This window comes from Rana temporaria, chromosome 5 (assembly GCF_905171775.1).
Source record: "Rana temporaria chromosome 5, aRanTem1.1, whole genome shotgun sequence".
NCBI lineage: Eukaryota > Metazoa > Chordata > Amphibia > Anura > Ranidae > Rana > Rana temporaria.
In genome coordinates this window covers 224,617,558-224,629,562 of record NC_053493.1, presented here as the reverse complement: position 1 = coordinate 224,629,562, position 12,005 = coordinate 224,617,558, and the positions used below count along the sequence as shown (strand labels likewise).

Here is a 12,005-nt window from a genome sequence, read left to right as displayed (position 1 = left end):
GTAATTTATTGTTCTCTTCACAGGGAATTAAACACAAGAATGACAAAAAAATATTGAAAAAAAAAATATTTCAATGTTTTAAGACTAACAATAATTTTTAGAACTGTACACGGACGTTTCCACTCCAACTATGAAAGATTGCAACAGCAATTCTATGTGGTAGGAATTATTGAAAGTGTTCATTGTTGCATCATGACATTTAATGGCACACTAAATAATTAGTATGCTTTCCTTTTGTTTGCCTATCAAACTTTAAGTCTGGCTTTACATTTGAGCTTTGAAGTATCACTCAGTAAAACACAATATTTGCTGTGTGGTGGGTTGCTGCGCCATTCATTTTGAATGGCACCCTAGGAAACTTTGCATGTGTTTTGTGATGTATCACAATGCATAGATAGTAACTCACTAAATCACTTGCAGAGATGTGAAGGGGGCCTTATTTTTTTTAACAAAAAGTAATAGATCTGAGCTTGACAGGCAATGTCAAAAGGTTACTTTTCAAACTTTCTTATTCAGAAACTTCACTGTTTCTATAAATATTAGGGTTGGCTTCACACATTTCCAGTGCAGTGCATTGTGGTAAGAATTGTTTGTGCATTAATGTGCATTACATTGTTCTGTGTAGCTCATTTAAAGCGGAAGTAAACCCATCTATTTGATAGTTTAAAAAAACAGTCAACATTCCCGGCATGCCGGAAATGCTAGATGTCACATTTGCTTGTGCTCTCAACCAAACTGTCAAACCATCCAATGGCTGGTTTCATAACTGATCACATGTGCAGCATCGTGGCAGTTGCAGATTAAACAGAGGCCAAGATAGCAGCTTCCTTGGCTGAAAACAATAGGAGGGTTTACTTCCACTTTAAGTAAATAGACTGGCAATGCACCAAAAAAAAAAAAAGAACTGGTATGCACCATTTTTAGCAAAGCAGTGCTACACAATACACAGTAGTGTATTACTGTGAATTGTGAAGTGCTGCAACACATGTGCGTTGGAGCTGCATTGCCTTGGGGTGCCACTAAAAATAAATGACACCACTTAGCAGTAATAGACAGATAACTGCAATGCACTAGAGCAGAAAAGTGTGAACCCATGTGTGAGCTTAAAGATGCCAACTCTTTTTTTTTAACTCATTCCTAATGTGAAGTTGAAAGGGATAACAGCAGATTTGCAACTTTGTCTATACATTGCCCTCTAATCCTAAACTTCTGTATTGTATGCTTGGGAAGTATTTCACATTTTGGTTTTGCAAATGGTCATATGAAGGCATGGCAGCCTTATTTTTTTTAAAGCATAGCCATTCTTGAAGTATAAAGCAAGAAAAAAAAATCTATCACAGGCATTACCACAGTAATACAGTTTTTTTGTGAGAGAGTGACAGCATTGTTCTTTATGAAGCAAAATCACATAGTAGCCATGTTACCCTGTATGACATGGTTATATTAGATAGACATTCAGTTTAAAATGGATTTCCATACAAAAGTTTTCTACCTTAATGCATTATCTGCATTAGGGTAAAAAATTACCCCACTAACTATACCCCCCCCCCCCCCCAAACACTTAGCTGAGCCTGTCAGGAATCCAACATTGTGCTGGATACAGTTTTATCTCCCCTCTCTTCCTCTTCTCACACAGGGACTTGGGCAGAAGTAGAAGCCATTGGCTCCTGCTGCTGTCAATCAAATGCTGTGAGGGGGCTGGGGAAGGCCAAGCCACGCTGTGTGCATCTATGAACACAGGCAGTGCAACTAGGGAGTGAGACTGCAGCTTTTCCCCATAGCAAACAGCTATGGGGAGCACACAGAGAAGAGAAGGAAACTAGAGTGCTAGCAAGGCACAGAGGAAGAGAAGATATGTTTATTATTTTTATTTTTAAGGGTCTTTAAGGGTCTGGTTTATAAAAAAAACTCAACATTTTTGCAAGTGTAGCAAATAATTCCAATACTAATTGTAATATGTTTGTAATAGTTTCCTTATTGCATTTCGTTGGGCAAATGTAACAACCCATAACATTCGATCATAAGAGAAAAATAGCTTAAGAACATTTGAGTGTGAGCTATTTGCTGAACATTGGAAACACTATGCAATCTATATAAAATCTTATGTGAATAGCCAATTGAATGGGTGTTTGACTGTTCGCACAAGATTTTTTATAGATTGCACACTGTATTAACTTCTACAAGTGTTTTTGTTAGAATGAAAGATCAAATCATGATTTGTGTAACCAAACTAAAATTTATCATAGTTACATATTTAGTCAGGTTGAAAAAAGACACAAGCCCATCCAGTTCAACCATAAAAAAAAAAAAAATTGAGTGTAAAGCATATTGAGCTATATACAAATGGTCTCATGGCCCCTATTCCTGTGGCATATGCTGTGAAGTGTAAACTGTGAAGTTTTTATATATGTTCCTTGCATGCCAAGGAGCCAGATAGGCAACCTAGTTGATTGATCATTGATAAGGCACCTGTCCAGACATTGAAAATAGTTGAAACATTTTCTCTTGACAGCCTATCAACTGATAGGAAATGATTACTGCTTCCCTCTATTGGCATTCTTCCAAAACTGTGTTCTATCAGATAATATTTCCTTTTATCTCCCTGCGTTAGTACCGTGGCCCATATTGGAAAATGGTCTCTGCCTCTTGGCTGTGAGCAATTTCAAATATATATATATATTTTTTAATTGTGGCATTCAATTGAATTCCTTCTTTTCATAACAGATGTGGTCTTCTTTTGGGTTTACTTTGTTTCATTTTGGAAGCATTCTGTTATCTCCTGTGTGGTATTGGCTTAAACATGTTTTTTATTTTTATTTTAGAGAAGGGCATTAGATTTTCTAGAAAAATGCCTATACATTGATAGCCAAAGTTAAACAAGAAATCATGTCTATAGCTCTATTTTTTTCTTCCAATATAGTCTGAAAGATTCCAGCTGTCAACTTTTTTTAAAGCAGAATTTAGCAAGTTATAGTGTAACTAGCAAAATAAAACCTTTTTATAATGAACATGTTTTTTTCTCGCTCTCATACCACCCTGGTAGCCCTTACCAAAGAAAAACACCCTTTAACCCAACCATAGTGTTAAACGTTAAGTTTACATCATCAATATAGGCCAAGTACTGCATTCGTTTTTCTAATTTCTGATGTCTAACAAGACAAGAAAAGTCAGCAAATTCAACCTGAACTGTCATTATGTCAGTAAAGTAGATAAAAATAATTATCCTGTTCACTTGAAATTTTTAAATCTGAAAGAAAGCTGCTGGAAGCAACTCAAAAATAGGACCCAAACCTATCATCAGAGCTGCCCCAGATGTAAAAACATTGGCCCAGATTCACAGAGAGCGGGCGCACATTACGCCGTCATAGCGCAAACAATGTACGCTACGCCAATGCAGTGCAGAGAGGCAAGCATGTAATTCACCAAGCCAGTGCTCCCAACGCTGCGCTGGGTTTCGAAGGTGTAAGCCAGCGTAGGTGGAAGTGGGCGTGAACCATGCAAATGAGGCGTGACCCCATGCAAATGATGGGCCGAGCGCCAGCCAGATACGTATCACGAACTGCGCATGCGCCAAAACGTGGACGCATCCCCCTGCGCATGCTCACAACAACTGCCTAAACTACGCCGGATCACTGCATACGGCGTGAACGTAACCTACGCCCAGTCAGACACGTCCAACGTAAAATACGCCGGCTTGTGTTCCCTGGTGCAGACCTTTGCATGTCTGCTGCTGGGTTACACCTCCTTTATGGAGAATAACTTTACACCGGACGTACAACTTATGCGCACTGCGTCGGGCGCACGTATGTTCGTGAATCGCTGTATTTCACTCATTTGTATATTTGAATGGCTAATCAATGAGAACGCCACCATGTATCCAGCCTAAATGTGCGCCCACCCTACACCGTCATAGGCAAGTTACGTCGGCGGGATGAAGCCTTTTTTTAGGCGCATCTTAGTTTGTGGGTCCGGCGCACAGATACGACGGCGCACATTTGCACTTACGTCGGCGTATCTTGTTATACGTCGGCGTAAGTGCTTTGTGAATCTGGGCCATTATTTCTATGTAAAATGAAAAGTGATGCCTTAGATTATTTTTAAATAGCTACAGCTAAGGTATTAGCCAATCTGCCTAAATCTGGAAATCTGTACTGGGATGAACATGTAAAAATAGGTTACTGATCTTTTAAAAAAAATACTAATACTAACTGTCGTGCCGATCCAGTTACCCTAATATATTATGATTCACTGACCAAGAACATCTGCAGATAAGGATTTCTGACTTTACTAGAGATATACTTGTTCCAATTCAGTAAAGTTCCGAGCACAGAGAGAGACAGGCATCTCACATTTCAAAAATAGGTCAGCAATTGCAGCTTGGATACTGTATATCCCTTAGTACATGTCAATACTTCTAAGGCTTTATTGCAATAGGGCAACTAATTAAGAAACTATTTCATTTGCTGTATACAAACAGAATTTATACATATGCTGCAAGTGCACATATTACATATAACCACGTGCTATTTATTTTTTATTTATTTTTTCTACAGCTTCATTCAGATCAAGACAGAAGTGATGGGAGCTTGAAATATATTCTCTCAGGAGATGGAGCAGGAACTCTTTTTGTCATTGATGAGAGAACAGGTGACATTCATGCCACACGACGCATTGACAGAGAAGAAAAAGCCTATTACACCTTGCGTGCCCAAGCAATAAATAGAAGGACGGGGAGACCTGTGGAACCGGAGTCAGAGTTTGTCATAAAGATACATGACATTAATGATAATGAGCCAACTTTTCTAGAACACATTTATACTGCCAGTGTCCCTGAAATGTCTGATGTTGGTAAGTAAAGTATTTGTCTCCCAGCTTGCATTTAGAATATCAGTGGTATGTTAGAGATTAAAAGACCCAGAAATGAAACGTTAAAGGAAACCTGTTCAGAAAGAAATATGTAGGCTGCCGTATTTAAAAATAGTTACCTGGCCACTATGTCAATCCAATGACTTTTGTACTATTTAAATCACTAAAGAAAACTCTTGATACGTCTCCAGGGTTGAACATGAGTTTGACCTGAAGGGATCCTGCTTGTAATTTAGCAAGTGGGTAGAAAAAATGTATTTGACCAGTTCATCTGCCTGCTCAAATATTGGTAGTGGTCTGTCATTAGCAGTGTTATCACCACCCTCTTTATATGACAGATCTCCACCAACTTCTGTTTGAAATGGTAAAAAAGATGGCAGGGATCCTACTCTAGGTGACACCATTAACCAATTATGGTCATGATTCTGAAAATTTTACCTTTTTAATAACCTGAAAAAATGTGTCCAGATGTGTGATTTAGGCCTCGTACACACAGATGGACTGTCCGATGAAAACGGTCCGCCGGACCGTTTTCATCGGACATGTCCGCTGACGGATTTTGGTCTGATGGCTGTACACACCATCAGACCAAATTCCCAGCGAACAGCGAACGCGGTGACGTGGCCGCGCCGTCGCCGCGACGATGATGTGGCGACGTGCGCGACCCTGGAAGGTCTATGCCCTGGAAGGTCTATGCTTCCACGCATGTGTCGAATCACTTCGACGCATGCAAGGGCTTTCGGCCGAGCGGACATGTCCGGTGAGTCGTACAGACGACCGAACATGTCCGACGGACAGGCTTCCAGCGGACATGTTTCATAGCATGCTATGAAACATTTGTCCGCTGGAAACCTGTCCGCTAGGCCGGGAATCCGGTCCGGTCGGCCGTACACACGACCGAACATGTCTGCTGATACTGGTCAGCGGACCAGTTTCAGCAGACATGTTCGGTCGTGTGTACGAGGCCTTAGAGGTTATTAGTGTACAATTAAATCCGTAATGACAAATGCCCTTTTAGAAGTTCACTGAAATCAGTGTGTTGCAAAAAAGGTTATTGTCAATAAGAGGGTAACCTCATGTCACTTTATTTAGTTAATATTAATAGCTTCTAAAGCATATAGCATTTAACATAGACCTTCCTGCACAGGAATCATAATATCACAGTGTTTAGTATCTATTTATACTAGATCATCAGACCCTAACATATACTCAGTGAAGTGATTGGCTTCAGGTGGTACACAGAGATTAAACAATCCTCCTGCATTAGTTGTACCCATGTATCAGCAGTTTCCCCTTCTCTACATTCAAAGTGCAGAAGTTATAAAGCTTATCTGAGCTTCCAGAAATTAAGGGCGGGAGTCTAAACTTATTCTCTACAGAGCTCAATGAGGATATCTGGGAGCTATATGGAGGGAAGGGACACCCCCCCCTTCACACAGCACACAAACAGAGGTGAGGCCATCAATCAGTTGGGGATTCCTCCCCTGTCACCTTTTTACCTCTTGGTGTCAGATGAATGAGACAGCAGACAGAAATAACAAGTGCTCATTTTGCTCATATTTTATGTCGGAGGTTTACCACCACTTCACTTTTGTGAAAAGATTCCCCTCTTACTTTGCAAGGATTTTAACAAACTACATTGTAGAGTCCTACTTTATGCTATCCTGGAGAAATAGCTGTTTGTTTGTCTGTGTCCATGTTCAAAGTGAATCTGTATGGGAGTGGTTTTATAATTATCAGTCAGCTGCTACACATGCGGACAATTGCAGGGTCTGCATCACTTTAGACCATGGGTGTCCAAATTTTTTTCAAAGAGGGCCAGATATGATGAAGTGAACATGCTCGAGGGCCGACCATTTTGCCTGACATCCTTTGAACCATTAAAATTTGTTCTAAGTGTGTTCATTTGAGCACTTATACACCACTTAACAATAATTCTCTTGCCTTTGTGGCTGTGTGTGGTGAAGAGATGAGTTTAGGTGTATTATTTGGATATACCCTATTCATTGGTGTATAACACGCACCTTCACTTTAAGAGGGAAGTTTCAGGGGAAAAAAAACTATTTTTTTTTTTTAAATAAAGAACTGTGAAGCAAAATAAGTGTCAGTGCCCATCTGCAGATCCCCAATTGCTAGGAATGCAGCACCCACCATTGCCAGGAATGCAGCACCTATCATTGCCAGGAATGCAGCACCTATCATTGCCAGGAATGCACCCACCATTGCCAGGAACGCAGCACCTATCATTGCCAGTAATGCACTCACCATTGCCGGGAATGCACCCACCATTGCCAGGAATGCAGCACCTATCATTGCCGGGAATGCACCTACCATTGCCAGGAATGCAGCACCTATCATTGCCGGGAATGCACTCACCATTGCCGGGAATGCAGCACCTATCATTGCCAGGAATGCAGCACCTATCATTGCCAGGAATGCAGCACCTATCATTGCCAGGAATGATCAGCAGTGCCCAAGTGTCCATCTGCAGCCAGTGTGCCCAATTGTCCATCTGAAGCCAGTGTGCCCAAGTGTCCATCTGCAGCCAGTGTGCCCAAGTGTCCATCTGCAGCCAGTGTGTCCAAGTGTCCATCTGCAGCCAGCGTGCTCAAGTGTCCATCTGCAGCCAGCTTAAATGTTGCCGCCGAGTTGTCCTGTGTATTTGGCGGTATTCGGCTCCTCTTGCAGTCCCGCCCAGTCCCGCCCCTTGGCCCGGCTTCTATGATTGACATAACACACGTCCAATGGTGGGACTGGGCGTGACTACGAGCGGAGCCGAGCCTAGCCGAGTACACACCGTACTCGGCTTGGGCTTCTCCTCACCCACAAGCAGCAGGGATCAGCGTATAACACGCACAAAAGTTATACACCGATGAATACAGTATATCTTTTATGGCCCTGGCGCTGGGAGATCGCTGGGGGCCACAAAAGATATATATGTGTAGATAACCAGGCGGGCCGTTCAAAACCGGGCCGCAATTGTCCCGCTGGCCGGACTTTGGACATGCCTGCTTTAGACATATTTTCCTTTAAGGAGTAGTTCACCAAAAATTTAATTTTTATTGCAGGGGATGCTCAAAACTGAATTTGTAACTTAGTGGAGACTTCTGGGAAAGTCAATCAGTCAATCACACAAGCAGGAGATGGCATATCTGGGGGAAGTTCTGTACACCATCTGTGTACAGAACACCTCCAGGTAGCCATATTGCATTGCATTTTACAGAAAATTATAGAGTTGCAGATTGAAAAGGAAAGGAAAAGAGACGAGTGATGGGAAGATGGCCCCCACCCATCTCCATATCACTCCAGGGCAGAAGCAACGTTAAATGTCACTTCCGCCCATAGCTCTTAAAGGGACTTTTTTTTTTTTTTTTTTTTTTTTAGAATGACATAATTTGTTTTTTATTGCATTTTAGTCTAAATATGAGATCTGAGGTCTTTTTGACCCCAGATATCATATTTAAGAGGACCTGTCATGCTTTTTACTGAATGGATCTGTGAGTATCTAGAGAGCTGAATCACAGTATCAAATTGGCCAGAAGGTCGGAGTTGGCCTTTAGCAATAACATAATGGATTTTATGATGTACTTGTCATCTTACTATGACCTTAGATCCCAAGCTAACATTCTCTATCCTTTATTTCCATATTTTTTTTTTCATTCTGTTACAGACCAACACATAAAATAAACTTGCTGTCAAATTATATTTAGGTTCTCCATATTTCATTCATAAAATAATCCTTCCTCTGTTTGAAATGATGTAAAATAACATATTGGTAGGTCTTTTTTGAACAACACTCGCCAAGAAAAGAGCACCAAAGTATTATGTGGCCTTGGCTCCAAGAGTTTGTCAGGTTACAGTGCATGCACCTGAGGATTTGATGATTTATTCATATAAATAAATAATCACACTGTTTCAAGCCAGGTCCACGGGTCTAGATGCTGAACCAAAATTACAAGTGACCTGCTGTAAAAATAACTCTTTTAGACCTCGTCCTGTTCTTTGCGACCTTGTTTCCTGTGATATTCACCTCTGTTTGATCTCAGCACCCAGTCTGTGATTTCTTCAAAGTGACTGCCCTTTCTTTGTACTACATGTGGCTAGCTGCAATTTTAAACGCTCCTGTTCTTTTCAGCTGTCCAGTTAATATTTCTGATGTTGTACTCTATGTCCTCGTAGAGAGTCATGTACTCTAGTGGCAGATTATCGTCACAATGCTGCAACTACTTTCAAAGAACTCAATAGATTCCTTGCATAACTCGTCATGCTTCATGCTAAAATAGTGCTTGTACAATTACAGGTACACTGTACAATCAATGTACTTTTTTTCTTCTTCACTATAATAAAATTACACTTTTATGTAGGTTGAAAAGGTAAAATAGGCTTACAGATATACACATCTAAACAAATCAGCAATCTCTCTAGTAGGAAAGTGGCTCGCTTTCACCGATATTCATGAGCTTGGTGGATTTGTTCAGATTCAGAATACTTTATTCATCCCAAAGGAAATTTATGTGCAGATTCCCCCAGTAGATTTTTTTTTAAATCATAATGCACTACTTCATGCCTTGTTTTTAAGGCTAAGGCCCCATGCACACGAGAAGCAATTACAAACACCTCTAAACTCACGATTTCAAAGGCAAAAACCGGCGTTTAAAACGCCCGTTTTTGCCGCGAATTGCGCAGCGTTTTACCGCGTTTGCGGCTGTCAGTGATTATCTCAAAGACATTGTAGACCCTCCCAAAGTTTAAAACGCAAAAATAAAACGCTTCTGAACCCAAAATTTTGCGTCTGAAAAAACGGACATAAACCCAACTGCTTTAAAATGCCAAAAAACATGATTGTGTGCATGGACACATAGGATAACATTAAATGTGTTCAGGGGCAGTTGAAAAAAATGCCCAAATGCCTCTGAACTAGAGTTTAGCAGCGTCTCGTGTGCATGGGGCCTTAGAAGGGCCAATAAGGGGGGTTTTGGATACTCCAGTCCCCTCAATATCAAAGGGAGGGCAAAGGGCAGCCAAAATTGCAATGTCTTGGAGGCTGCTGTATGAGAAGTATCATTTTAGGCCAATATGTATTCTGCTATATAAAAAAATCGTAATAAGCGTATATATTGATTGGTTTGCACAAAAGTTATAGTGTCTACTAAATAGGGGATACATTTATGTAATTTTTATTATTTATTTTTATGCCGCGTACACACGATCGGAAATTCCGACAAGTTTAACGTGGATTTTTTTCCGACAGAATGTTGGCTCAAACTTGTGTTGCATACACACAGTCACACAAAATTCCGACGGTCAAGAACGTGGTGATGTACAACACTAAAACGAGCCGAGAAAAATGAAGTTCAATGATTCCGAGCATGTGTTGAATTGATTTCGAGCATGCATGTTTTTTTGCGTGTCGGAATTGCATACAGGTGATCGGAACTTTTCTTGTCAGAAGAATTGAGAACCAGCTCTCAAATTTTGGGAAATTCCGACAGAAAAAGTCTGATGGAGCCTACATGCGGTCGGAATTTCCAACCAAAAGCTCACATAAAACTTTTCTTGTTGGAATTTCCAATCGTGTGTACGAGGCATTACTAGTAATGGCAGCGATTTTTAGCAGGACTGCAACATTGCGGCAGACATATTGGATTCCTAACTGACATTTTTGACACTTTTGTGGGAACCAGTGACATTAATACAGTAATCACTGCTAAAAAATATGCACTTTTATTCTACTAATGACACTGACAGGCAAGGGGTTAACATCAGGAGCAATCAAGGGGTTACATGTGTTCCCTCAGTGTGTGTTCTAACTGTATGGGGCACTGTGTAACTGGGGAAACACACAGATCCATCTTCCTGCACAGGAGAAAGACAGGATCTGTGTGATCTCCCCTGTCAGAACAGAGATTTGCCTTGTTTACACTTGCAGGGAACGATTGCGGGTCACAGACGGACATCGCTGATTGGCTCCTCCGCTGGCCAATGGGAGCCCACAAATTGCTGTGTACGAGCCGACATACACCTACGGTAACTTGCGGTATTGAGTCACATTGCCGCAGTATAACTGCGGGGGCTGCTCCTTAAGTGGTTAAATTAAATGCTTGTGGCGTGCCTTTAAGTTTGACAGTGGTTTTCTGAGACTGTCCCTGTTTTTGCTGATACACATCTGTCCTGTCATTGGACAATTTCTTTGGATCTCTTATTAATAATTTAGGGACTGCAGGTGACACATCAATGTACAATTGACAGCAGTAGGACACTTTGAATGAGCAATACTAAGCCCAAATTTACTAGAGACAGGTAGAGGTTCTAACACAAAAATTTAGACATGTCAGAGACTACTTGCGTTTAGTTTTAGTTTTCTTTAAAATATTGCAGCGTTGTGCTTGAAACAAATGGCAACATCTAGCACAGGTGGTCAGTAACAAGTGAATGTTGTGCTTTGAGAACCCCAAACATATTCTCTTTAAGACCACCCGCCCACATTGTACTCTGGATGGGTGTTTCCTACAGGCACAATGTCATAGCTATCCATCGCTGGCCTCTTTCAGGTACAGGGTGCACAGGGAGATGGAACAAATACATTTTTCAGTAAAAAGCAGCACATAAAACACAATAACACTTGTTACACTATATAGTATTATCACTGATCACTGTATTTGTGTCACTAGTGATGTCAGTGTCAGTTAAGGCCTGTAAACACAATGAGAATATCAGACGTACTAGGCTTTAGTCTGTTCCCACCTAATATAAGTCGCAGGCAGTGTACTGCAGCTCCCTTCCCCATCACCTTTTTAGCTCTTGGTGTTGGGAAAAACTGGCAATAGTGACTAAATGCTGATAACAGAAAGATAAATGACACTTATGCCACGTACACACGACCGTTATTCATGTCATGCAAAAAAACAACGTTTTTCTCAACGTGATTTGTCGTGATTCCTCTCAAACCTGCCTTGCATACACACGTTCGTGAAAAAAAATGCTCGCTCAAAGCGCAGTGACGAAAAACACGTACGACGGCACTATAAAGGGGAAGTTCCATTCAAATGGCACGACCCTTTGGGCTGCTTTTGCTAATTTCCCCATCTCATAACTTGCTTCTGAGCATGCACGTTTTCTTACCCCTCGTTAAAGTGTAC

The 12,005-nt window shown here is 41.0% G+C and overlaps 1 protein-coding gene across 1 annotated transcript in view; it reads left to right on the top strand.

The window, feature by feature from the left end:
- Positions 1 to 12,005, top strand: part of LOC120940612 (cadherin-10-like) — a 571,924-nt gene that overhangs the window by 362,709 nt on the left and 197,210 nt on the right. The window contains exon 3 of the mRNA XM_040353567.1: positions 4,554 to 4,848. Coding sequence (XP_040209501.1) covers positions 4,554 to 4,848 — 295 coding nt within the window. The remainder of the gene's footprint in view (positions 1 to 4,553; positions 4,849 to 12,005) is intronic.